This window comes from Meleagris gallopavo, chromosome 21, assembly GCF_000146605.3.
Source record: "Meleagris gallopavo isolate NT-WF06-2002-E0010 breed Aviagen turkey brand Nicholas breeding stock chromosome 21, Turkey_5.1, whole genome shotgun sequence".
Taxonomy (NCBI): Eukaryota; Metazoa; Chordata; class Aves; order Galliformes; family Phasianidae; genus Meleagris; species Meleagris gallopavo.
The window spans coordinates 2,678,030-2,705,901 of record NC_015031.2 but is presented as its reverse complement, the minus strand read 5'-3'; the positions used below and the strand labels follow the sequence as shown (position 1 = coordinate 2,705,901).

Here is a 27,872-nt window from a genome sequence, read left to right as displayed (position 1 = left end):
GTAAAGTCAGGGCTGCAGCAGGACGGCCGCCAGCTCCCTTTGTTTGCAGCTCCGTGTCACCGGGCAGCCGCCGCTCCCAGCCCCGTGTGCCCGCTACTTGGGCGCCACCCTGCGGCGCAGCGCCGCAGCGCCTCCCGGCCGCTCCCATTTCCTGCTGCTCCCAGACGCGGTCAGCTCTGCACGTCGCTGCCCCAATAAAGCAGCGGGATGAATGGAGGTTTAAGTACTCACTGGAGGTCCTGTAGTCTGTAGAAGAGAAAGAGTTGCAGGAGTGATATCGAATAAAGAGCGTCAAGAGCTTCCCGATGCGGTAAGCTGGCACACTGAATGGTTTTCAGATGCAACTTAAGTGGAGTTCCTTGTAGGAGAGGGGAAAGATACCCATAATCTATAGCTAAATTCTTCTTTAGAAAGTTGAGAGCTAAGATGTTACTAAAAAAGTTCTGTCCTGCAATAAAATTAACGTAGACTTATTCATGATGAAGTTAGGCTGTGCAGGAACACGCCTGCTGGCTCATGAACAGCTCAACCTTCATGAAGTGAAGATGGAATGAAATAGCACGCTGTTAGGCACACCGAAGTAGAAGAGGCCAGACTTCACAAGGTGGCCAAGAATCTTAGATGCTGATCTGTTTTTCGGTTTAGTGTGAAACACAGTCTTTAAAAAAAAAAGTCACCAAAGCCCAGCAATGTTTTCTTATCTTCATCCATGAGTCATCAACTGATCTGTAACTGGTCCAGTTAACTGCCTCACTCTTAAACTCTTACTGTTTATTTTTCACTTCAAATTTTCTTAACAGGATACAAAAAATAAAAGACCCTCTGAAGCTGACAATCCACAAAACATCTCAAGAGACATTATGGTGAGTTATTTTTCTAAAACGATGAATGTAATAGGAAAATTCTTCCTGGAAAAATTGACAAAATGCACTTTTTCAAGTCTGAGTGGACGGCAGAAAGGCAGAAGAAAGGTGCCTACACACAGTAGAGAAACCGGAATGCCTTCCTTTGTTCTCCTTTCTTCCCCTTTCAGACCTCTTTTTGGAGGAGAAAGGGGAAGAAATGTGGTTACTCAATTCAGGTCTGTGGAATGTGCACAGTTCCAGCAGAGGTTCTGAAGAGTACGATGATGTTTCCATCTCACTTTTCCTGCTTGCTGTAGTGTTCTGCGGTGGTTTTTTTTTCATTTGTCTTTCTTTCACTGTCATTTGGTTTCATTCCCCCTACCTCCAACAGAAAGTACTCTGCAATGTTAGTTGTTTGCTTAAATTGCTGACTTGACCTAAAACCTCTGGATCTTCTCGAAAGGATTCTGTTCTGGGGGCAAATCTGGGCACTGCAGAGCAGGTAGGAGGTAATGGGAGAAGTGAGTGGTCAGGTGGAAGGGACAACATGGGGTGGCCCTGTGTTAAAGGACAGGGATGTGTGTCTGTAAGGGGGATTAAGACATGAGTTGCAGAGAAAGCAATTTGTCCAGAGTTGCACATGAAGCTTGTGGTAAAAGAGGGCTCAAGTCCAAGATAGGTATCTGATCTAGTGAACTAACTTATCTCTTTCCTTTCTCTCTGTTCTATAGGAAGGCTGTTTTTAGCTCCAGCAACTCGCTGAGACCTCGACAAAGATTGTTAATGATTTTTTTTGCTATGCAATATCTCTACAAACTTGTGCACTTTTATTTCTTGGATGCACAGTGGATTATTTTGCTTTTGGCTGAGTTGGCTCTTCACTGTCTTCAAGGTAAAGCGCTTCAGTACTTTTGCTCAACAAAAGCACAGGACTGAAACTTTTTTTGTTAAGCTCTCCCTGCTACAAGGAACATTTCAGTTCAGCTTTTAGTGCTGGGCTTTGTCGCCGGAAATGACTGTAGTGGCTGAAGTTCCTCATAGCCTGAACGCAGAACTGCCTTCTGGCTTGTTGCACTGAGGAAACTCTTCATAGCATGCGGTGGCTTTTTGCACTGGGAAGTATGCAGAACCCAAGTGCACATGAAAACACAGACTTGCAGCCCAGGGTGCCTCATGAGGAGCAGAATTATGGAGCTACTGCAGCACGGGTGAGACGAGGTCCACAGGTGCCAGTGTCAAGGAACAGTCCAGCAAAGAGAGATTACCTGATAGTTGGTGTGCTGTGCTATGCAAACCTAATAAATTTCATGGATTGGTTTATTGTACCAGGTAAGAGACTGTTTCCTCTTTCTGAGGAAAAAGAAATTTAAGTTCTCATCAGCTCTATTTATTCCTCAGTTACAAATACTCTGTGTTGTAAAGGTATGCTTTATGTCTTTTCAGTCTTTCTTGTTTATCTGCTTTAGCCTGCAGCTCATACTCTCTGTGAAACTTCAGATCATATTCTTGAAAGACAAATAAATGATGTATTAGTTATTCATTGTCAATAGAATGCTGTTAAATGCTTAAGGTTCATATTTTGAAGCTATTATAAACAAATATTAGCACACAGAACAACAGGTCAATTGCTTGTGTCTGGATTTCACAGAGATTTGCTGTAGAAACATCTCTACTATATACTTGTATGCTTACTGCATCGTTGGCTCTGGTAGATGAGCTGTGGCATTCCTTCATCTGAAGAACAGCAATGTCATTTCCCACATTAAAAGTATGAAAATTATGTGCAAGTTTCTTTGAGGAAGACTTAACTTCCTCCCGAGCTGGTGGAATTTGTCTGATTTCTGCAATGAAGAGTGTAATATAATTCTGCAAAGAGAATGGAGGCTCATTTCCCCGGGTATCACCTACCAAATTTACAAGCCATCCAAAATATGATTCTTTGATTATTTATTAATTATTTATTAATTTGTCTGTTTGTTTATTGACCCAAGAATGAGCAGCAACGCATTGCTTCTGTTAAACCACTGGGAAATGTGTTTTATTTTTTCTCTGCATGCATAAACTGTGTCTGGTGTAAATTCTTCTTAGGATCACTCCTCGGCATTTGTCAAGCTTCCAGGGGCTTACCTGGAAACTGGAGGACAGGCTTGTGAGCTTACTGTATTTTACCTTTGAGTGGCCTGGAAATCATTGATGTTTAAAAACCTTGAATTAATATTTAGCGTTGGCACACAAACTAATTACTTTTACTGCTTAAACCATTAAGAAATTCAAGTCAGTATCTTTAAAATGGAGAGGTCAATGAATTTAGGAATTAAAGCTTTTCCTACTGAATGTTTGTTAACCACACATCTAAGAGAGAAGGAAGCATTAAGGGGTGCATGCTGAATGATACTGCAAGACTGTTAGTGAAAAAATTCAGTGTACGAATTCAGCTGTCAATGTAGAAGGGTGGGGGACCTGAGGGGATGAAAATCCCTTTGAGCAAGAACTGGGATGGAGGGGGGCAGGCACCTGGAAGTATGAAGTGCCAGCAGCCATTGGGCTCATTCCTGGCTTTGAACTATTGTTTGACTCCCGTGCCTGCTAAGAGCTTAACATTTTAAGCGGATCTGTGAAGTAGAAGTCGCCTACCAGCTCAGTTTCTTCTGTGTGAGGTACCTGCAGGGATATGTAAGATTCAGGAACAGAGGTGCAGCTTGTATTCAGGCCTTTGAAATACCAAACATCTTCTTTAATTACAGTATATCACCAAAATGCTTTTTACTTCACTCTATGGCTTCTTATTCCAGGAGGGTACTCTGCTTACAGACTGCACTTCATAGCACAGCAATCTGCTCTGCACTGCTGGAACTCAGCTGCACCGCACAATTCTTGCACCAGTACTCTTGAGTTTGGCTGTCCACACATAGCAATGTTTTGGTAAATATAAGTTAAGAAAGTGAAGGAGAGGCACAAATATTTATTTAAAAGTAAACTTATGTGTAATTGTCTGCTAGAATTGAGACTTCTACTCACTAACAGCAGCGATCATGCAGACTTTTGCTCTCCTGTTACCCTGTTCCAAGCTGCTCACATCGCTGCTTTGGCATTTGCTGGTGTCTGGCTGCCCACTGCTGCACTTACCTGGAGGGGTAACATTTCAATGGTGCTCAGCATGAGCGTTAGTTGGAGTTAAATTGTGGTTCCAACCAGGTGTTGTAATAGCTGTGGTTTGCACTGAATTCTCTACTCGCTCAAAACTGAAGTTCTCAAGATTCAGCATTTCTGTGTGTTGGTAATCACCTCCTGGAAAGAATAGATACGACTAATTACTGTGTTGTAATAATGCAGAATCTAAGGCAGGTGTTTGTTCTGAGCGAGGTTGCAGGCTTTAAGTTTCTGAGACCGTTTGGAGCTCTCTAACTATGAGTCATTGAGAGATGCCTACAGAACCCCCCGTGCTGCTGTTAGGCTGGAGCTTGGCCTGCACTGATTTCAAGTGCCATCAGCACTTGAAGCACAGCAGCTCTGATTGAAATAGCTGGTAAACTGACTCTTGTAAGACCCATCCAGTGGAAGATTACAATTTAATCTACTGAGATAAGAAATGTGAATATTTCTTTTATCTGTGTTCGTGGCACAGTAATGGTTGACAAGGAAGCTAGCAAGATAAACGTGCTCCGGTTCTCTACAAACCATCTTGAAATCAATATTGGGGTTGGCAAATTAGTAGAATCACAAAGAATAAAGTGTACCTTGCTGTCACTGCTTGTTTAATTCTGTTGCAGGGATCTTGTTAGATATACAGAAATACTTTGAACTTCGCGACGAGGGTGCAGGCCTGCTGCAAACAGGTAATGAAATCACTTACATTCAGATTTGCCTTTTGCCTGTATGGTCTGTGCCTAAAACACAGCCTAATATTTTCTAGTTCCTTCTCATGTGTGGTATTGCTCGCTCCCACTGGTGGGCAAGCTGTCTAAAATGTGAAACTGAAAGCTGAAAGACTTTGGTTCAGGGAAGATCAGAGCTCAGACTTTCAAAAATCCCACAGCATGTGAACCATAAAAGATGAAAGAATTTCTAAGTAAGAAATACAGAGCTTGAGCTGTTTGTGCCTGTTTTATTTTTGTATTGTTCTTCTTTTTTAAATAAATCTCTATTTGAGTTTATTTCTGCAGACTCAGTACACTAAAAAATAAACTGAGTTTGTCTGAGAGCTGAGAAGTACTATAAGAACAATTTGACCAATGTTGTCTTTGTACCTTTTTGGATTTCTAGTCTTCATCTTGTGTTACATGCTGGCTGCTCCCTTCTTCGGATACCTTGGTGACCGATACAATAGGAAAGTCATCCTTGGAGCTGGTATTTTCTTCTGGTCTGCTGTAACATTAGGAACTTCATTCATCAGTGAATCAGTATGTTTGTTTTTTAGAGGGTACTACTAAAATCACCTTGCAGGATTTGATAGAGTCCTGTCTGATCATGTTTGGAAAAGCTGTGAGCTTTCACTCCCCAGGCCTGCAGTAAGTGGGCTTTGTGCTGGAATGCTCTATGGGGTGGTGGAGTCCAGCTCAGGCAATGGAGCAGATGCACACTGTAGTTGCAAGTGATGGAATCTTAATGCTGTCCCAAATTCTAGCTGATTATGTCACTGGGGTGCAGTGGATTGGCCAGCAAGCCTGAACAGTCTATTGATCACATCCTGAAGTTCTCTGTGGTGTCACTCTAAGAAATCACTACAGTGCAGAAGGCAGAAAGCACAGCAGTGGGGTGTGAGCAAGACAGGTGTGGATGCAGGAGCCATAGATACATGCAAAAGTCAGCTGCATTTCTCCCCTGGTACACCTGATCCATTAGAATACACCTCTTTAATAATCATCTGTTTTTTTTTCCATGCCTTTTTTGGACCACACGATGCCTTTTGCCTGCAGTATTGCTGGATATTCTTTCTTTCACGAGGACTGGTTGGCATTGGCACAGCCAGTTATTCCACAGTAGCTCCTACCATCATTGCAGATCGGTTTGATGAGGGAAAAAGGACCACAATGTTGTCTGTCTTCTATATCTGCATTCCAGTGGGAAGGTTGGTTTTCTTGCTAGCAACTGATCTGCCTTTTGAAATTCTGTCTGAGCAGGCCTGCAATTTAATGTACCCTCAACCTTGATTAGACAGATTTTGACATATATCTGCACTGGTTCTTGCAGAAGGATTTGTCACATGCTTAGCATCTCCAAATAGCACTGATTGGGTTTATTTTTAAATTTACTTTGAAGGAAAAATCACTTTTCTCTCAACATTTTGGGAGAAACTAAGCTCTGAAAACAAGCTTTGAATAAAACATTCAATTAATTCTAATATGTGTGACTTCTTTATTTATTCAATTGAAAATAGAAGTTTTTAAATATTTGTTTCCCTGACAATTTTGTTGTGTCTCTCTATTAAGCATATCCTAAGGAGGAATTGGCACTTTCCTCCCCTCTTTTATTCAAATTGACTTTGTGTCTGGAGAGGTGGAGAAGGGCTTTGTAAGTGTTTCGTGCTCTTTATTAGAACAGGCAGTTGAGGATGAGCCCAGAATCCAGACTAAAACAAAAGGAATTCCTGTAGGGCTTATTTCACACAGCTTGCACAGAGGGGAGCAGATAACAGAGCACTCTGTGGGCTGTTTGATCTGGCTCAGTGTCATCCTACAGAATGTATAATCCAGAAAATCTGGGATGTTATTACCACTGTCTCAAGTCTGCTCTGAGGAGATGAGATTCTCTTCTTAACACCCATTGGCAAGTAGGCCAGCAGAGGCCATGTGTCTTGTTTCTGTTTTATCTGTTTTGAAAGCTATGACAGAATATTTCCCTGTGCTCTCCCTAACTGGTGAGACACATTGTTTCAGCCAGCATGAGTTCATTAGCACCTGCTGATGATCCCCTTCTGTTTCTTACAGTGGTCTTGGTTACGTCCTGGCGTCCAGCATGGCACACGTCACAGGTGACTGGCACTGGGCCTTCAGGGTGAGTTAATCACTTCCACTCGTGAGCCTGGGCCGTTTGCTGTAAAATTTTGGCTAGGTTTGGATTGATGTGCTCACGGTGCTGAGGTGAGCAGTGGAGGGGATCCTGGTTTCTGCCTGGTCACAGATCTGCTCCTGCTGGGACGAGTGGAGTATTTCTGCCTGGCTCTTGTGGAATTAAAACAGATATAGGGGAACTCTTACTGCAGCCAGGGCAGGTGCTGATGTTCCTGTCACCCAAGGACACACTTGGAATGGTTGTATAGCAGTCTTTTATGGCTGCATCATCGGTCCTTGGGTTTGTGATCAGAGTACTCCATGTAGTTTTCAGCTGGATTCCTCTAAAATCAGAGGAAGCAATCATGTGTCTCTGTGATGGGGAGGGGACATTCATTGTCCTTCCTCCAAACTCACCTAAAATCACCAAAATCCACTCTTCTTCTTTATAATTGTGATCTACAAAGTCACACAGATTTCTGAGCACACTGACAATTCTCTGATACGCAATTCTGTCTCTGAGTTTGAGTTGCTGTGGAGTTTTTGCTACAAGAAAAAAACGATATCCTTGATCTAACCAGCTTTGTATCTACAGGTTACTCCTTGCATGGGAGGTTTAGCTCTGGTTCTTCTGATTCTGCTGGTCCCTCGCAGGGTCCAGAGAAGGACAGAGGCACACAGAGCACTGAGCATCCATGGCTCTTCACGAGTAGCAGCCGAAAAACCTGGTGCACAGGGAGATGCCAAGACTTCTTGGTGTCAAGATATCACATCACTTGGCAAGAAGTAAGTGATTTTAGCAACAACTGAAAACTGCCCATTCTAGTATAAGAAGTACAGCTTTCAAATCCTACTCAGCTCCTCTGTACCACATGCTGTAGGCAAGGTGACTGAAACTGCTCTGACAAAATCTTTCTCCCACCCATTTACAGGAATAGTATGAAAGGGATTAAAAATCGTTTTTGTTTTATTTTGTTTCCCTACAGCAAGGGGAAGGAGGCAAAGCAATGTTGGCAGGGTGCTCCTGTTTAAATCCAGTTCTACTTTCCACCAAGTTTCCCCTTCTCTCTTACTTTGGCATGCAGGGTAGGGTATGCTGGTACCCTTTGCAGGTGTAACTTCATCTGTAATTCTCAGTGCCCGAGGAAAGTCGGATCAGCGTGTCTGAGGCAGGGGGTTTCCCCCTCCTGTTACCCCGCAGCTGGTGAATATCCTGCCGAGCTCGGGGTGGAAGAGGTGGCTCCGGTCTGAGAACAGCAGGTGCCGCTGTGCACCTGCGCCAGACCCCGCTCTGCGCTGCCCGCGCCGGCAGGCTGCTTCCCTGGGGTCCCGATGAAATGCTTTTCAGTTAAAGAGATGCTCCTCTTGCTGCTCTGGGACTTTCTTTGGAGTTTTCTCCTTCTGCAGGAGCCGGCGTTTTCTAATTGATGATTAGATTTGCATCCTATTTGCATCCGGAGCAGCGAGATCATTAGAGGCCGTTTTTGGATGACAGTTTGCAGGCAGCAGCAGCCTGAACCTCCCCAGCGTGTCAACAGCCAGACTAATGCCGAGGCTCTTTTTCTGCAGAGAAATTCCTTACAACCTCCAGCAATGTTATAAAACTAGAATTTCATTTTCTTTTCCTTTCGGAACCAATTCCAAAGCATAAGGACACACTGTCAAAAGCCATGCAGTTCCACGCTGCATTAAGTGCAAGAGCCACTTGTCTTTAAGAGTTGTAGAATCAGATTGGTATCTTAAGAAATCCTCTTGTTGGTAGTCACGTCCTCACTCACAGCACTTTTATTTCATCTCAAGATTTCACAACAACTCCTTGATTTCAAAGGGGATTTTCTATAGACCTCTAGCTTGAAAGAGCTCAGTAAAAAGTTCATTTTCTACTAAAATAGGGCAGTAAGGCAACATGATTCAAACATTTCTCCTTCTGTCTGATAGCTCTTTGTGCAGACTGAGATCAGTTTTTACTTTATCACCTAGAATGAAAGTACTTGAACCACCACCCCTTAACTGTTGGAAAGAGGCAGAAGTTGCTCTTCTATACTGGTTACACAAACAGCTGAAATCCACCCCGAGGTATTTAAAGTTGCACTCAGAACCCTTTAATTTAGCTGCTAAGTCTTGGAATTCCTGCCCACTTTCAATTGTTGTAGTTCTGCTATCAAAAATGTCACAGCAGTTGTTTTAGAATACTTAGCAATAAAATCTACAAGAGACCATGACTGGCACTTAACAGAGAATCAGTAGGTCACACTCTTCACTCTAATTAGTATTTTGCTGTCAAAATTCATAAATAAACCACCATCAAAGTTCACACCTTCACGTGAATGCAGTCATAGTTTTGGCTGAGATATCTGAGTGGACTGCTTTGTTACTGCTTGACATCCTGGACAGTGCGTGTGGGCCCGGCCTCGTGTCCCATTCTTTCAAACAGCTCTCATTTCTTTCGTCTTCCAGTTGGAGCTTTGTCTGGTCCTCGCTGGGTCTGACTGCCATGGCCTTCGTCACTGGAGCGCTGGGGCTGTGGGTACCAATGTTCCTTTACAGGGCTCAGGTTGCCCTGGGCATTGTGCAGCAGTGCCTGGAAAAATCATGCAATTCATCTAACAGGTGAGCTGTGCAAGGCTGGTTAAACACACGTGGGGAACACCCTGCGGTGCTAAATCACAAGTTGTTTCCAAAGGTGGAAGGTAGGGTGTGATTGTGAATGCTTTGTGAAGGCAAAGAGGTGTGAATGTTAGACCGAATTGCTTCCAGGTATGCTGAGATACTCCTATTTATTTGTTTGTTTATGATCACTCAGCGAACTGGAAAGATGCTGCCAGCCCTGTCTAAGTAAAATGGAAAGAAGCAGTAAGAGGAACATTTACAGGGAAAGAAGCAACACTGGAAAGGAGACTTCAGTTAACTATTGACTCTGTACCTCATGCCACTTACATACACATTTTAGGCATGTTTAAATCCTGCATTTTAGTAAATTTCCTATTCCTTCCTGTTAGTCTGGTTTGAAAACTACTGCCGTGCTGGCTATCTTTGTGAGTCCCAGCACAAAGCAAGCTTGATGAATTGATCTGGTATTGTATTATTGTGTCAAATCAAGATAATTTGCTCATGTGAACAATTGCCAATAGAGCAAATTAGAGACAGTCCAGACAAATAGAGATTCAAATTTTGGGTGGGCAATGTTCATTTACAATGGGAGAGGAATCTATTTTCATGATGGATTTCAGAGAGAAACTGTCCAGATTTAAATGAGTGGGAGTTACATTGAAAAGTCATCCACAGGTACCTCGATGGGAAATGCAGTTGTCTTTCCATGGATGCCACCACCAGCACTGTATTTAATAGCAAATAACACTAAGAAAGTGAGTGAATTAGGAATTTGACTCAGGGTAGAGAGAAAAAAGGAAGCTGAACTTTTAAAATACTTTTAATTGTTAAGCTGATAGTGTTAGCTTATCTTATCTTATGCTTTGAATTGTTATTGCACAGTAGTGTTGCTAGAGCAGAATGATTTTTCGGGTAAGTAAAAGGGAGCTCTGACAGTTTAACCTCATGTACTGCATCTTACAGGATGCTTTAAAAATAACCTTGGTGTAAGCTAGTGCCAGAGGCAGCATAAGGCAAGTTGGAGGCTGCTATTCCAGGGGGATAGAGAGAAAAATAATACAAACAGCTATGTCAGCCCTGCAGCTGGGAGTGCTGGGGGGACTGAGCTGCATGTTCCCAGACCTGCTCAGGGATGCTGTGAGGATGCTGTCCCCTCTGGCTGCTCAGAAGCTGTAGGCTTTTGTTAAGGATAGAGCTGTGTCACTTGGACTCTCTGGAAACACCAACTCAAATAGCACACAGCTGACTCAGGTCTCAGTCCTTTCAAGGTAGATAAATAGGCACTGTTTTTATTCTGGTCTTTGTGCAGACATCTTCAAACAGATCAGAGAGGTATGTGAGTATTCTTAAGCCCTAAAGGATCCCATAGGGTCCTTTCCCCAGGATTAGGATTCTTTGCTTTCCTTCCCCCTGTCAGCTGAACTGTGCTCTGATTTCTTCCAGCAGTAGGTTTATCTCAGCTGCAGTCTACAGCACTTGAATTTTCTAAGCACAGTTCTGTGGATGCTTAGATAAAGGAATGTCACCTTGGAGCTTGCTTCTCTTGGACAAAACTGCAAATTACTTATTCTGCCTGTTCTATCTATATTGTCTCTAACAAGCTATACAGAATCCCAAAGAATTTACAGGAGGAGTACAAACGTGCTTAAAATTTATGCAGTATAGCAGTATTTTTTTCTTGTAGAGTTTTTGATGCATTAAGCCATCAGTGGCACCACTGGTCTCGTTTCGAGAGGCTTGCTTTGTCATTACGGTCTCATCTGAGTCAGAGAGAAAAGTTTATCAGGAAGACCATTGGAAGCTAAACTTCTAATCTATTTGAATATGTACCCTTAAAAACTTGCTGTTCCTGGGGAACAAATTTTCATTTTCAGATGCAAAAACTGGGTGGCATTTGAAATTCTGCATTCAGAAAATTCTACACGGATATCCCACTGTTAACTATTCAGTGTTCTGTGAATAGTTCTGAGAACTGGTAGCTGTATCCCCTACTCAGAGAGGTGAGTCATCTCAGCCTGAGGGCTCTAATTTAGATGTATATAATTCTGTGTGACAGGATCTCTTTCCAAGACAGCAGATTGTGATACAGAGTTATTCCATCTGTGTTTTAAGGGTGACTGAGTCAATCAGTTCCCAGGCTAACCAAGATGACTGTGCCTCCTCTGAATCACTGGATGTCCAAGCCAGGTCATGCTGGGAAGAGTCCTCCTTGAGGCTGGCTGTGTAATACCAGCTCAGTAAATGGGAAAATACCAGCTCCACAGGATAGAGCCCCTGTTGCACAGGCATAGCTGCAATTTAGGCATGGGACTAAATCCATTTAGAAAGAGTGGGAGGGCTAGATCAAGTGGAGTAAAATTCAAGTTGCCAACTAAAGATTCTCTGAAGCTGAAGGTATAAACTGACAATGGGACATGTGACACCAAACTTGTTCTACAATACGATTCTCCTGCACTTAACTGGCTCCTTTGCTTTGTCACCAGCCTAATATTTGGAGGCATCACCATTGGGACGGGAATCCTGGGTGTCATTGCTGGGGCAGAAGCTGCAAGAAGACTAAGGAAAACCAACAGCAGAGCTGATCCTCTGATCTGTGCCACAAGCATGTTTGTTTCTTCTCTGTGCCTCTACGTAGCAATCATGGTGGCCCAGAAGAACATCCTTTCCACTTTTGTGAGTGCCAGTTTGTCTGTCACTAGGAAGATGTTTTCTGGAATCCTGGAAGGTGGAGAAGCGGGAGGGGGAAGAGAAGGATTGCTACTGTTGGATTCCTGTAGTTCTCTAGACAATTAAGAGGTTTCATTAATTGGGACAAAGAGTTCTACTGCCTGTGAGGCCCGGTGTGCATTACTTGGCCCGCTGAAGAGGGTAGGCAGGCAGAGTGTCAGAAATCAGAACTCAGGACATACAGACTTGGCCTGGGCTAAAAAGGAGGATTGTAAGCCTATATGGTTGGCCACGTGAAGCTTGAGTGTCCATATGCAAAAATATAGTTAAAAGAAGTCTCAATCTTATGTTAATTTTTAATGCTATGCGACTTAGTGTTCTTGTTTCTTTTTACTCTCTAAATACTTAAAGATTGGTGTACTTGGGACTGTACAATACACAGAGTTCTTGCTAAGAATAATTTAGCCGTCACCTTCAGTGCCCCAAATCACAACCTGATGTTCAAAGTCAAGCTTTTGGCAATGCAACATGATGTATAAATCACTGCAGTTGTTTTCAGTAAAGAGAAAAACAGAAACTTACTGTGAATGAGGAATAGTTCAAAAAACACCTTGAGAGAGAGGACTGAATGTAAACTTTATTTTAATTATAATGTGGTGAATCCAAAGCCACCATTACTGTGATTATCATAAATAAGAGGATCCGAGTAAAGTTAATTACAGTAATCAAGAGTTCTGCAACAGGGTATTTTTGCAGCTTTTTTGCTTCTAACACTTGTTCAAAGAGGTTTTCCTTTTGACTCCTCAAGAATATGCATTCCTGTGAAAAAAACACCTTTAAACCAAAGCTAAAAACAAACGGATTTGCAAGTCGGGGTGTGTGTGCAAAAAGCCAAATGTGAAATTAAAGATTATTTTTGAAACCAAGAGCAGAGATATAAATGCCCAAAGAAATAACCATTTTCTTTTTTGGCCTCTTAGGCTGCTACATCGCCCGTCCTGAGCACCTCCTTCACTTCTCTTTTGCCATTAAAGGTGCAGTGCCCAATCAGAGCTGTCTTTGGTTTGCCAGTCTGTATTAGTTGAGTGAATCAATGCAGTAATTAGAACCAGTTCTAATTACCCTTTTCAAACCATACCTTTTATTAGGGTGAATAAAACAAAATTTGTTTTAAATATTTCTCTCCTTGCAATCAGCTTTCTATCTTCATGCTGTTATCAGGGGGGAAACTGTAAACCAGGATGTGGATAGCTGGATTCTTTAGGTTTCTTCAGTTAGTCCCATAAACAGGGACTTTGCCATTGTATCTTTTGTTTGATGTTTTTGCTTCAGGTGTTCCTACATGTAATGCCAGCAGTGTGCAGGGGTAACAAATCATACATAATCCTAAGCACCTTTTTCTTCTAATATTTTTGCCACATGGCTGTTTAACCTCTGCCTTCTTTGGCACCAGCCGTGCCTCTCCTTGCTTCCCAAACAGGATCTGACACGAGTCATACTGGTGTGGGAATTGGAGTGGCATGCCAGCTGGTGCACCTAATCCGAGGGTTCCCGTGAAACAGATCTTCTATTTGTGTAGGACTCTGGCAGGAAGCTGGCTTTCCAGTTGCTGCCTATCCAAGCACTCCAATGTGAGCAGACCTGTCTCCATCACTTCACTTCAGTGCAGAGGTCACTGGGGCAAAAAGACCACGTGCACTAGCTTGCAGTTGTAGTAGTTTTTATATGGTGCTTTCCACTGACTTGAGTGAATAATGAAAGGGAATGAATGGGTGTCCTCAGCTATGGACAAAGCTGGAATAAAAGTTTGAAAGCTCAGGAATTCTTGAGTTAACGCATAAATATTGCAGGACTTCCAGGTCTCTGTTGGAGTAGATGAACTGAAATGTCATGAGGTTTCTCTTTCTGGACACGCAGTTCTTGGTTCCAAAAGCTCTTTGAGAAGGCAGAGAAAATGATCTGGCTTTGTTATCACAGAGGAGGCTCTGTCTACACCTTTTTCTCTTTCCAAAAGTAGACAAATATGCTGTCTGCAGTGCAGCAGGTGCTTTGGAAAGTCACATCTGAATCCTGCATCTGAGAACTTTGGACTGTATTTGGTGCTGAGGGAACTTTAATTGAAATGGACTTAGCTTTAATGGTATTGCTATATGAAGACACAGTCTTGTCCTGCAAATTGCCTTTGGAGGAGACACTGCAGCTCTTGTCTCTGATACACCTGTGTGGTGTGGAGCTTTTGAAAAAATTCAACCAGACAACACATGGTCCAGCCATGCTAACTCTTCTTTTTGTCTAGACATGTGACTGTTTAAAAGCAGAACCTGTGTTTGATGTTAATTACAATCCAATTCTCTTCATATTGGCCTTTCATAAATGGCCATCTACAAAGAAAATCTCCTTAAAATTTGGGAACTTGCTCTGGTTACATCCTTTGAAAACCAACTGCAAGCATTCTGTCCCTTAAAAAGTTGTCCTGGAGAAGGTGACAGCAATAAAACAGTGCTTCTGGATACACTTAGCAGATTAGAATGGGGATGTCACAAAATTGATTGCATGAATTTATTGGAAACTTTTTCTGTATTAATTTAAAAGAAGAACTTGAGACAGTACAAGGAATATTGAGAGGTTGTAGAACCAGAAGGATATGCCTTAAATAAAGCACTGCTTTCCTGCCATCATAAGCACTTCTCCCTTGCCAAGTGCAGTACTTCCAGGACATCTTCACCTGTTTTAGAGATAAAACAGCATACAACTTTCTCATATTTATAGATTGCAACTGTTTTGCCGTTGGATGGATGAGAATGCCAGCTATTCAACCAGACTGCATTTATTCTGCATGAGAAAGTATAAAATTGATATTGATTTTAGACAGAATATGTTGGTATAATCTGTAGAATGATTTATTGTTTTCTCTTTTTTTTTTCTGATGCCCTGCAACTGCAATCCACAGAAAACATTAGGAGAGAAAGAAAAGCTAACAAAGCTGCATCTCAAACATAACACAATTCCATGTGAAATAATTCCTCTCTGCAGTATGAGATCTTAGCCACTAAGTATCACATCCACTTAGCATGGACAGCTTTTCATTAATTCCCATTCCTTCAAAGTCTGTGTTGAGAACATAACTGGTTTCCTAAAGATAAATTTTACACTCTTTTCTCACACTTGGCATGGTATGCTCCTGTTCTTAGGGGCTTGAAGAGATTAAATGACTTAAAAAATCATGAAGAAAAAGGCAAATATGAAACAACTCTGTAAGTACTAAATAAATAAAGGAGATGGAGCGTTAAGGGGATTGAGCAATCTGTTACTTGGTGTGTCAAGGCAGGCAGTCACACAGTCCATTGATGATATAGAGGAACAGATGGGAGACTTCAGAACCTTACCTTCTAACCATTTTATTTTCATCCTGTGTTATCTAGAGTGTCAGCTAGGATTCAGATACACCTCTTTGTTCTTTGTTTCCCTCCTGCTTCCCTTTGACCTCACATATCTCTTGTTAGCTATGGCATGACCAACAGAATTTAGGTAAACTCACGCTGTTATCACTGTATAGCAATAAAACTGCACTTCTACATCTGTCCATAATTTCCCTATGAGCACTGCTTTGACTGCTTCATAGGCTGTGTGTCTGCGTTAAACAACAGCATGTTTCAGGTCAGGGGAAAAAAGGAAAAGAAGGTCCTTGATGAATTTGGATCTTCCAAGAGAGACCTGGAGAGCACCAGCTGGAGATTAGATGGTGAAGGGCTGATATTTGAGGTGGTTTGACCTTGTTGGTCCTTATTTCTGTGCAGCTCGGCAGTAAGTGTGGTATTGCTAACCACGTTACCAACACACTTCATTTTGGGTTTGGCCCACAGTTTATTTTCCAGGTGCCATCTGACACGGAGGCCTGTGCCACTAAGCAGAGTATGCCTTCTAGAAGAGCTCCCTCTTTGCAGTGTAGCTTTAATGCTTTCTTCAAATATTGACTAGCCTGCTCAAATCCATGACCGGGTCTGGCTGAGAGGGTTAATCTCTTCTAAGACAAGCAGAAGAACAGCAGGGGGCCCTTCCCCTTTTTCCTGATGACTGAGTTTCCATCTGTGATGAGTTATGGAATTCCCATAGGGCACCAAGTCTTGGAGGCTGCCTGACCATAGGAGTCCATTTCGCTTCAGAAGCTACCTCTCTGAAGGAGCCTTTAACAGTACTTTTACCAGCACAGAGATATTCAACTGATTTCATTTGGAAACTGTGTAAAAGCAGATCTTTGAACACTTTATAAAACCTGTGCTGGAGGTTTCCCTTCACAAGATTTGCTTTCCTCCTCTTGGGCTCAGCAGTTCAGTCCATACAATTTATTAATGAGACTGCTTCTGTATTTCTCCCTTTGGCTCTTTAGGTGAGTATTAGCCACACAAAGCAACTCACATACCTTCCCTGGTTCCTTTTTCCATATTTAAGATGAACATAGTGGTTGTAAGCATAGACATAGTTTAATTCATAAAGAGAGGGGTATGTACAGCAGCTCGTCGAGATAGGTACAGTTAATGAGACTGCCTTCATCTTCATGCTAAGGAATGTCAGTGTGTCTGTGTAGTCACTGCTTTCTTCTTTTCTGCAGATTTTTATTGCATTTGGAGAATTATTTTTATCTGTCAACTGGGCTGTTGTGACAGACATACTGCTGGTAAGTGCTTGTGAAACTATTTGCTTATTTTCAGCTTTTCACAACAATATAGTTCATACACATGCATCTTGCTTGCCAGGAAGACCTGCTTCCTCCTCCTAGGAAGAACAAAACCTTACTAAGAATACAGGTCCCTTTCTGGGACCCTGCTAACGTCTGTGTTGTAACCCGGTGCGTGGTGTCACAGCAGAGCTACTGCTAACAAGACAGGTGTAGTAGTGACAGCCCGAGCTCACTGTGAGCCCAGGAGAGAGGCATAGTGCTTTGGGTGCAGCTCGTGCCAGTGTCCTGCTGCTCCTGGAGCCCACAGTAGTCTGGATTTTGTGTACAGCTCTGCATTGCTGGATCTCTGCCAGAAAAGGTCTCCATCAGAAAGAGGATCACTTTCTGTTTTTATTCAGAGATTCTACATTTGTGCCCCAAAGCTTTGAAGAGAGAAAGTCGTATTCTGTAATGTTAATCAATCTGTTACACTTTTATTTTGTGAACTATCAGCAAGCTCCTTCACTCCAGAATACAGTGCAGATAACTTCCAGAGCTTAGAATAGCTCTAAGTGCGAAGATGCGAAGTCTGGACTTTCTACTCACTAGAATTGTTTTTGAGGGACCACAGTGTCACAGCACAGAGGGTGTGGCTGAAACCCAAACCCTTCCAGCAGGATTCTGCCTGAGAGAGAGATTGTTCCTGGAGGTGTAGCAATGGCAAAATGCTGGTGCAGTTGGTACAGATTAAAGACAAATGAGAGAAATTGTTTAAAGCTCTCAGGACCTGTTAGAGAAGACATGAAGATAAGGGCAAAACACAATAGAAATCTGTGTTTCCCATCCTCAGGCTAATGATGGGAAATCTTGAAGAGAGCCTAAGCAAGGGTCACATCAGCATCTCCTTTTTATGTAATTGTCTCATTTCAAGAGAGTTCAAATCTATTTGCAGATTGCTAAAGCGATTCCACTGTCATAATAAATCTTTCATATAATAAGCACCACAGTGGATGCATTAATGTGTAGCACAGCATGCAGTGATGCACAGTAACATGTCACAAGAATTTAGGACAGTAAGGAAAACTTGCAGCCTATGGTTCATGAGGAATATGGTTATCCACAAGGTTGCCATCATTTCTTGCTGCCACAGCAACTGAAAATTTGCTGCTGGGGTTGCTGTCACTATGGCCTTATCTGCTCAGAGTACACACCTTGATTGGCATTCCTCACAGCTGCCTAAAGGAGCAGTGAAACAAACGAGCAGCAATAAAAGTATCTTTTTTACAGCTTTTGGTGTAAAAGATGTGAAATTGTGCAGCCAAACACAGAGAGCTTTCCAGTGACAGAAGGGACAGGCCATGAAGCACTGTGGAACTCTGCTTGGCTGAACGGACCCTGCCTCGATGACACAAGCCTGTTTGACCTCTAATTTCATAGCATGAAAAATCTTTCTTTCCATTCTGATGGAGATGAATGAATAAAACAACCAATATTTCACGGTTATTCAACAAAGCATACTGATACTGACTGCCATGCTCTGTTCTCAAGTTACTCTTTCATAGTACTGCTCTCTACAGTTAGTTTTGTGCGGCCTGGAAATTTGATAAAAAGATAAAACTTGCAGTCAGCATTAATGAATTGACTGTCTGCTTCAAGCCCTGTTTTAATTCTCTGCCGTTGTTGAAGAGGAAGATGGCGTTACTGAGTTAGATGCTGTTGAAGCAGGATTGGAAAGTAAGGCACCAGGGAGTGCTGGTCCCGAGCTGCAAAGCCTGCAGGGAGCTGTGCTTGCATTCAGTTCAGTCGCTCCGGCCTGAACTTGCTTAGGGAAAGCTGCATCCTGTTACAGCCTGTACAAAATCCATTTGAGTGTCATTGAGTGTCATCCACATAAACTGAGGAGAGGAGGAAGTTCTTGTCTCCCAAGTGACTGACACACTTCATTTGTTATTTATTTTAGAGCATTTTGGTTTTAGGTTCAAGCAACTAGTGGGAATGTAGAGAATAGAGCTCTGCCATGGTGTGCTTCCCCTCAGAGCAGGGATGCTGTGTACAGCCTCACTGTGCTTTGCATGGATCTGTGGAATTCTAAATGATAGTAATTGTTTGGTCAGAAAAATGGAATTCAGCTGCATCTGTGGATGGCTGCTCATTCAGTGCCAATCATATTTGGGATTTCTGTTTCATCCTGTTGAAAATCCAGGTTTCAGTGCGTTACTTCTATTACATTGACTGAAGGATGCCATAATTAACAACAGGAACTTGTTCTTCTGCATTGTTTCCTGTGTGATCTGGTAGAATTTCAGATACTGTGGCTGGATTTGCTAATGCTTGTTCATATTTTGCCATGAAAATTACTTTTCCTCCTCCCTATATGACACCGCCAGGCAGACAACGTAGCTCGGAATTTATTTATCCTGTGACCTGTGGAGCACAAGACAAAGGAAGATGTTGGCTGACTGTTAAAGACTTTCTTTCTTTGTGGCTAATGCATCAAGATGCATTGCATGTAGCAACCTCTGTACCCCTCATTCAGCTGTAAACATAGCAGTACCTGCTGTATGGCTGCAATCAGATCGTGCAGGCAGAGCAGTGCTGCAGCTGCCTTGCTTGCAGTGCTTGGGCTGACTGGGAGGCTGTCACAGTGAGTCCCCTATGAAATACTTGTTTACCATCTGTGAGGTACTGGTACTCGGCATTTTGGGCTTTTGGCAGCTAAAAGCAAAAGAGCTGCTGGAGCTGGAAGCTAATATTCGACTTGGGAAGGCTACCAACATGTTCCTGTCTTTGTTTATAAGTGCCCTGGGAGGTGCAGAAGCGTTTATCAGCCTGTCTCTCCCATCTGCTTTTGTAGCTGACAGCTCTGTCACATACTCTAAAATCTCCAGAGACAGGGCTTGCAAATTGCAGTGTGGGCACCTTGTGCATCCATCCAGGCATCCAGACTGGCATCTCCAAGGAGATAGCAGAGCACAGAGCTTCACCTGCACTGCTGACATGGTGGGAGCTCCTGGGCAGTTACTCTGGACGAATTATTCCAAAGTCCATGCATGTGGCAGTGATCAGTTTCTTTTCCTAGAGAAGCCTACAGAGTGTTGAGCTTTTGCATAATGTTTCCGTTTTTTAGAAGAACCTGAATAATAGCACAGTGAGAGCATGAGGGAGCCTCGTAACTATAGGAAGCTGCTATCTTTCTTGTCCATTTTTCTCATTAGAGCTTGATTCCAAAGTTGCAGATACCAGGTGCGAAGTGCATGCCACAAGGAAGTGGTGCAGGACGCACAGAGAGAGAAAGAGCATTTCTGTTTTCCAATGCCTGCAACGCCCAGAATACGTTAAGAACATAACAGTATTTGATCTGTGTTTCTCAAACACAGCCTGTCATTATCAGCAGAAGAAAGAAAACCGAGTCTTGGGCAGATGACATGATATCCTCTGAGAGCCAAGAGCAGAAAATCACCAGTGTAGTTCTGCCATAGCAAGGTCTGCTCCCTAAGCCCAGAGTTTTCCACTGTGGTTTGCTTATCTCTCTCATTCACTCTGAGAGTGAGACTGAAATATTTTCTTTTGTTCTCACAAGAATAACTAATCTTGCTGTGGACAACGTTGCTTCCTTACCCTCCAGTTTTAATTTCCATTAATGCAATTCTTTACATCCACTGTGAAGATAAGGCATTGATGCTGCTGTTGTGATATAGCTACATCTTAGTGATAAGAGAATATTTCTTTAATATTCTGAGGCCTCTTCACACACATGGAATGATAATAAAACTCTATTGTGAGAGCAAAATCTTTTCTTTCTTCTATTCCCAACTTGTTGTCACGCATGTTAGTGGTTCCTTGAAGGCAGCCATAAAGCTGCAATAGCTTCCATACCTTGAGTTTGTCTCTTGGCAAAATACATCACCCCATTAGTGAGTGTCTGAGACACCTTAAGTGATGCTCACATAAATCTGCAAGAAAAGCCCAAGTAGAGAAAAAGAGGATATTAAGCATTTTGTCTGTGATACGAGCAGGTGGTCGGAAAAGCAAAGACATAAAAGCTTAAAATTGCCTCTGTCTCATTCTGTGAATGCTTTTCCCTTAACCATGTAATAATATAAATGTATTACAGAGAGAGACACAAACAAATTATGTACAATCATACTGTATTTCTTCAAGCACAGTTTGTTTTCTTCAGTAGCACAGACATAAAGCCCCCATTAACCCAAAACGACTGTATTTCATTTTAAAAAATAGCTATGATCTATATGATCCATTGCAGTGTTCTGGACATATGTCACATCTTCTCCAAGCTCCTGTTTAAACCCTGTGCATTCAGAAGCACAGTGACTCTGAGGTATGGTTATTGAGGTGGCTGCACTCAGGTGCTCTCCAATTACAGCAGTCTGTAATCAAACTGCCCACTGGTGGGGCAGGCTGGGTCCCCTGCTTGAGCCTTCACACGGTCTGCAGGGTCTCAGCTGACATCCCTCATTGCCAAGGCACCTACTTGAGATGCACTCTGTTAATATCCATTCTCTTGTGTTTCATTTCAGTATGTCGTGACACCGAGACGGCAGTCTACAGCTATTGCCCTGCAGATCTTGGCGAGCCACTTGCTGGGAGATGCAGGCAGCCCGTACCTTATTGGGATGGTAAGGGAATTTTCTACTTACCTGGGTTTTCTTTAGGGTAAATCTTTTGGAAGCTGAAAGACAGACACTCTCAGAAGTAGAGGCTCTTCCTGGTCTGAAGGTTGGAAATCAGTCAAGCTGTTGGCCTTGAGTAATCCTGATGCTGGAATTCAGAGGAACATTTTGTAAACGTTTTTAAGTGGAATGCAACTTCTGGTGCTGTGTCTATAGGTGTGAGTAGTTTCCTTGCAGTGTGTAGAAATTTTGAATTTGAAAATTGATGAATTTTGAAGGCACACATTTTTGCAAAGGCAGTGTCATGGGTATTGCATTTCAGCACTTTTTGCTAAGTTAGTGAGGAGTTTCATATGAATTAAACATAGAAGGATAGGATCATTTAGGTTGAAAAAGACCTTTAAGATCACCAAGTCCAACCATTCAGCTAACACTGTGAGCCCACCACTAAACCACGTCCCTGAGGGTCGCATCCACGTGTCACCTGAGAAAAAAATCAAATACTGTTTTATGTATTGAAACCTAAAAGTATTAGCTCAAATTCTTAGTTTTGAAACCTTAGAATTGCTCAGTGTTCTGTTGAAAATCACAAGAGTAACCTCAGTGACTGCCTTTTGATACTACTTGTCATTCAAAGCTCTGGTTTCAAATGACCTTAACCTTGAATTCCTATTTTATTTGAGAACTGTTTTCCTTGCCCTTCCTACAGCACCTTAATCTTACGTGGTTCTGGACAAAGCAACCTACTACCATTTTTTCATTGTAGATCATTTATTTTAGTTCCAATGGATGATATCTGTCAGCATTGTTCCCTTTCTTCATTATTTTTGATTTAAGGTGTGCAGTAATTCTGCACATCTACTTTGATTTTTATTCCTTAAAGGACATGGGAAAGAGAGAGTTTGATGGAAGATTGTATCGTTGTTGTTCTGTAAGTTTTGTTCATATGGAAGTCATTTTAAGGAATATCTGTTCTTTCACATATAAACAGTGACATAGTTAAAGCCAGACAGAAATGTGCAAGCAAGCTGGTCCAGCCAGCCAGATCTCCCTTTTCCTCACCTGGATGGAAGTAGGAATCTTAACTGTGTAATCTGTCCAGCAGAGAACAGTCCTTTCTCACCGAGGGATGCCTTCTGCAGCTCACTTCTTTTGGCAATTGGAGAGATCCTTTTTCTCCCTGGAGTGCATTATAGAACCATTGCCCAAGCACTGATTTGGCCATATTCAAACAAGATAGCCAACATCCTTGTGTCACTGAAACCACCAAACAGAAAATACAGAAAATACAGAAAAATGGGAGGTTCTTAAAAACTGGTGTGTGCCTTGTGCATTCTCCACTATTTGACTATTTTAGTGCTTTATGCCTGGGAGATGAACATGTTTGTATTTATTTCTTACTTACTGTTCTTTGCTAACTTTGAGGCTCAGCAGGACTGAGGCTTCCTGCTGAATGTGCTGCTGCATCCTGCTAGTAACTGTGTGCAGAATACTTCTTCTGCAGTACCTGGCACGTGGTTGCCTTAAATAGCAGCCAACTGAGAAAAGTAAGATGAAAAAAGTTTGTCACGGTATATCCTCATGTAACCTTGCAAGTTTGCAAAGAACAGAGATGATAAATCCAGGAATAGAACTGTTGTATGTCCACGTGGGGTCCCTGGCAAAGAGTACCTCATTGTGTTCTGGAAGGCTTCTGTGTACCAGAACACCAACACTGCCCATATCTGCTGCTGATTAAACACCAAATCTTCTGTTTTCAGATCTTGCTGTTGTTTGCTAACCTACTTCAACTAAGGCTTTAGCTTATCAATTCTCAGGAGAGGCAGTGAATTGTCTTTTTCTGATTTCTTCCCTTTGCACTCCAGAGATTTCCTTACTTTTTAAATTAAACACACTGGGTTTGTATTTTTGCTGTTTTCTTAGCTTTAGACCCTATATGCCCATTTAGAGCTGATCTTGCTCTTATCTCCTTAAAATGTCATTCACAATCATATTAAACCCAGCAAAGGTTGAAGAGTCTCATAATAATGTATTTCCAGTCACGTAGCATATTGTAATAACCAAAGATATATGTGGGAATAAAAAGGGCTGCATTTAACATTCATCTTTTTGTTTGTGCTAAGAAGAGTCTTTAAGTTCCTGGGTTAAATATTGAACCTTGTAGGTTTCTTGAAAGTGGCTTTTCTGTCTGCAAAAATAAAATTCATTATAGCTTTTACAGACTCATCTTCAAACCAGTGAAAAAAAGCAGCCGCCCGGTATCTTCTTCCCCTTCCTCACAGTATCACTCCATGTCTCCTTAAATGCCTTTTGGCTCCAAACCAGATTCCTCTCTTGTCTCCAAAATCTATTTCTAGCGCTTCCCTTTTTAATGGCTATTGCTTCTCGTGGCTGTACTGGTGCCAATTCTGTTTCTATTCATTTGCTGCTGATTAGGAATAGATAAAGTTATCCAATAACATCAAGAAATGATGAAAGTAATTGCCAAACATCTGTCCTTTGCAGGCTATCTGGAGATGGGCTAGAAAATGGTAAAATGAGTTAATGGTTACCAGTCATGATAAATGTTGGTTGCAGGATTTCTTATTCTTGTGACTTGAGGCACTAACAGTACAATAAACCATGAGATACCTCAACCAAATGGAAGTTGAGCAGCAGTGCAGTGCAGGTGCACCAGACACTGGGTTTGTCAAACCAAGATAGCAGCAGGCTTTTTATCCCCGCCTGCTCAGCTTTATTCTTTTCAAGGACCACAATGCGAAGAGTCTGCTTAAATCATGAGAGAAGCATGGTTTTATCTCATATTGGTGACAGCATTATTCACTCCCTAGATCTCCAGTGCTATTCAAGCCAAGAAAGATCAGTCATTCCAGTGGAGTTTCTGCAGCCTGCAGTACAGCTTCATCATCTGTGTTTTTGTTGGTGTCTTTGGAGGAGTATTTTTCCTCCTGACATCTTTCTACATCGAGGAAGATCGTAAGGAAGCAGAGCAGCTTTGATGTTCCTATGTATCCTTCAAACCTGTATCTTATTTTTTTCTGATGTATGCAAGCCATGATACTGACTCTGTAAAGTTAAAACACAAACTTATGTACTATGGTAATGCTACAGTAGTTTCTATAAATAAAAAAAAGCAAAATCCCACCAAAGCCTCAGATGAAACAAATCTCTCATATCGAGCAAAACAGACTTCACAGGACACACGAAGACCCAGGAGTGCTGTTAGTGACCCCTTAAATGCTACAGAATACAGAGTAACAGAAGAACTTCACAGCAGATAAGGCACCACTGAAGTCTCCATGAAAGCTGAGGTTCTTGCTCCACTCAGGTCTGTGCTGCCTGCTAGAACCATAACTGTCTTTCTGTAATACTTCTCCCTCTCCCATGAAAGAAGTCACATTCAAAGTGTAAAAGAATTAAAGAAGATCTGTAGAACTGGACAGAACCCTGCCCTTAATTGCCTGGGTTCTTACAGCTTCCTTCTGCTCTGAATTGGTTTCCCGAGTACCATAAATTAATGCTGCCTTTCAAGTGAACTCCAGGCCATAATTTTCAAAGAAGAAGAAAATAAAGTCCTCCTCTTTTTCTTTCCCTTTTGCCTAATGAGATACAGCTAGAGAAAAGACCAAATAACTATTTCTCCATGTGGCAGAAAGTCCTGCATACTGACTTTTTGGACACTGCTGACTATGAGTAAAAAATTGCTGCTGAATCAGCATATGGCAGCCCTTCCTCAATCTGCAAACACAGGCATGAGCATTCTGTGGAGCTGGAGAGCTCCAGGAGGTGTAGGGCTGTCCCAGGCATAACTGTTAACCTAACCAAGACAATAGAATTTCAGGCAGAATGTCTTGTGAAAATTAGGAGAGGATGCCCACAATTCCTCAGCAGGTTGAGATTAGTCTATAGAATTTGGAAGATACAGATGGACTAAAATGTGTTTTCAGTTGTCTGAAATGACTGAGTGAAGCAGACGTCAGTGTCGTGTTCAAGAGTGGGGGGCTGAGGCCAATCTATATGTACAATCTGGCTTTGGCAGGGATAGAATTAGTTTTCTTTGTAGTAGCTGCTATGGTGCTGTGTTTTGGATTCTGTATGAAAACAGCATTGATAACAGCGATGTTTTAGTTGTCACTGAGCAGTGCAGAGTAACCGTTCAAGGACTTTTCAGCTTCTTGTGCTGCTCTGGCAGCGAGTGAGCTGGAGGTGAATGAGAGGCTGGAAGGGGACAGAAGCAGAGCAGCTGACCCAACCTGACCACAGAAACATGTGACATCATGGAGAACAACAAAACCTGGGGGGAGTTGGCTGGGGCTTCGGTTGGCTGGTAGTGAGCAATTGCATCGTGCATCTCTTTATTAAACTGTCCTCATCTCAACCCATGAGTTCTCACACTTTCACCCCTTTCAGTTTTCTCCCTGATTACACTGTGGGGGAATGCATGAATGGCTGTGTGGTGCTTAGCTCCCCCCTGGGCTAAACCACTACAATTTCATATGTTCAATGGTCTGTAATCCTCTACAATCCTTTGAGGCTCTTCAGCGTATCCTCAAGCTTTGGGTAAGTATCTCCTCATATGAGTGAATAGTGGTAGCTGTAAAATCACATAAATATAACTGTCCATTTGAAGTCTTATCTCTAAAGAGCATAAGAATTCGGTCGTGGTATCTGTGGTCATAATATTACACCAAGTGCCAAATGTGACATGATTAATGTGGCCAGCTTTCACTGAGGTGTTGTAGTTCCCAGCAGCACCTGAAAGCCAAGCCCTGAGCAAGGGGGTTGTGAAGCACTGTGAATCTTACCTGTTTCTCCCAGAAAATTGCTGGGATCATAAAGCATAACTTTCCTGCAATGACAGTGAATACTGAATGCCATTACAAATAGCATAATTCAGTGGCTGTGGGTTTTCTCCTCTTCCTCATTCCCTGTTTCCCTCTCATCTTTCTGACATCTGCTCTGAAGCCAAACTTTTAAGGTAGTTATCGAATTCGGCCAGATCTGATGTCATTATGGGAAATCATAAATGTTTTTCTGATACTCAGTAAGAGTAAAATTGTTGTCTTTAAAACTAAAGTTGGTATTCTTGAAGCTGCAGCAACTCTGTCTGGTTGTAAAAGCTACCAACCACCGCCTTTCTGGAATTTCGTGTGGTGCCGCAGAACTCATTTCCAGCAAGGGATTCTTAGTACTGGATAAATCTGGGAGGTCTAAAAACAGTACTTGAAAGCCCTCTGAACTCACTGCACACTTGAGGCTGGACTTGCTTGAGCCGAGGTACATTTGCTGTGCTGTTACTGAACCACACGTGTGTAGCAGTTTGCTGGAGCCAAATGGGCACTCATCAGAGGGAATCATTGAGCACTAGCAGGGAAATCACTGGCCTAAGATTTAAAGACAGTCAGCTTCAACCCCCTGCTGAGCCTTGACTGATACACTTCTCCTGCCTCTGGGGTTCTATTGCTGTTATAAAGAACAGGGATGACTCTGGCCCATCTTAGTGAAATAATACCGAAATAACCATCTTCTGGTATGGGATTCTTGGGGGGTTTTGATAGCTACAAATTAACTGGATGTTACATTCCTCCTTTCCCATTTCATTTGTGTTCTTTTTTTTAAAAACAGATATGATCTCATAAGGTGGGAGAAAACAACATCGGTGCCAAAGTCCTCTTGCCAGTTTCTTGGGAAGCCAGAGCTACTGGCATTAGCCCAGGAAGAGCAACAAAGAATAGTACAAGTTTGAATAGCAGATAGACTTGCAGAGCTAAGAGCAATGCAAAGTAAATCAAACACAAAATAGTCAGAATGACGAGCGGCAGAAGTATGATGGAAATGCAAGTGCTATGAGTAATTAGCCACCTCTGACCCAGGAAAACACTGCCTTCATTTGCAGCACAAAACTGATTGCAAATGGTGTTGGGGAGGAAAATAAAGCTATTCACTCTGCCTTCCTCTCATCAGAAAAATTCATTTCCTCTCTGCTATTGAGCAATGAAATGTACCTGATTGGATCTGGTGAGACAACTTCACGTGGAATATATGAGATGTGGTGAAGCTAAAGGTAATCCTTTAGCTGGAGGGGGGAGTGCATGTATATTTCCTATTTTAATAAAGAATTAAAATAAACTCCTTAAAAGAATAATTTTTTGTTGGACGTTTGCTTGCATGCACAGAAGCAGTTTGCATGTACTTTTCCCTTCATGTGTTGCTTGTTGCTGGCTACATTGGAATTAACTGGCAGAGCCAGTTAAGAAGCCAGAGAAGAAAGTAAAATGGAAAAGCTGTGGTGTGACAGCTAATCTAGTTTTGTACATGTCTTAAGTGAGAGCTCACACAGTGAGACCCTTCTTCTCTAATGATAAACAGTAATACCTAACTAGAGATTTCACTGTTTTCTACTGTATCTTGAAAGAGGGCTTGAAGCCAGTTTTTCCACAACACTTCACTGCCCTGCATGTGCTATAAATTA

General features: G+C 42.2%; 1 protein-coding gene across 2 annotated transcripts; it reads left to right on the top strand.

Annotated features, from left to right (window-relative positions):
- Positions 1-55: 55 nt before the first annotated feature.
- Positions 56-27,493, top strand: LOC100540504 (protein spinster homolog 3). 2 transcript variants are annotated; one of them, XM_019621917.2, is made up of 13 exons: positions 60-310; positions 801-863; positions 1,577-2,174; positions 4,616-4,681; positions 5,109-5,245; positions 5,762-5,913; positions 6,773-6,839; positions 7,431-7,621; positions 9,293-9,445; positions 11,929-12,118; positions 16,722-16,787; positions 21,308-21,406; positions 24,232-27,493. In XM_019621917.2, exons 3-13 carry the CDS (start codon positions 1,940-1,942, stop codon positions 24,397-24,399), a joined length of 1,524 nt encoding a protein of 507 aa, XP_019477462.1. In that variant the 5' UTR covers positions 60-310; positions 801-863; positions 1,577-1,939; the 3' UTR covers positions 24,400-27,493. The 2 variants fall into 2 exon arrangements, with proteins under 2 accessions (XP_019477463.1, XP_019477462.1); XM_019621918.2 differs by lacking the exons at positions 16,722-16,787; positions 21,308-21,406; positions 24,232-27,493 and adding an exon at positions 13,093-16,715 and having other exon boundaries at positions 56-310.
- The last annotated feature ends 379 nt before the right edge of the window (positions 27,494-27,872 follow it).

What these genes read in the sequence shown, in the direction of transcription:
- LOC100540504 (XM_019621917.2), top strand. Translation starts at nt 1,940, where the DNA reads ATGCGGTGGCTTTTTGCACTGGGAAGTATGCAGAACCCAAGTGCACAT. An exon ending in TGCAGGCCTGCTGCAAACAG is followed by an intron (nt 4,682 to 5,108) that starts GTAATGAAATCA and finishes TTGGATTTCTAG; the next exon opens with TCTTCATCTTGTGTTACATG. An exon ending in ACTGGCACTGGGCCTTCAGG is followed by an intron (nt 6,840 to 7,430) that starts GTGAGTTAATCA and finishes TTGTATCTACAG; the next exon opens with GTTACTCCTTGCATGGGAGG.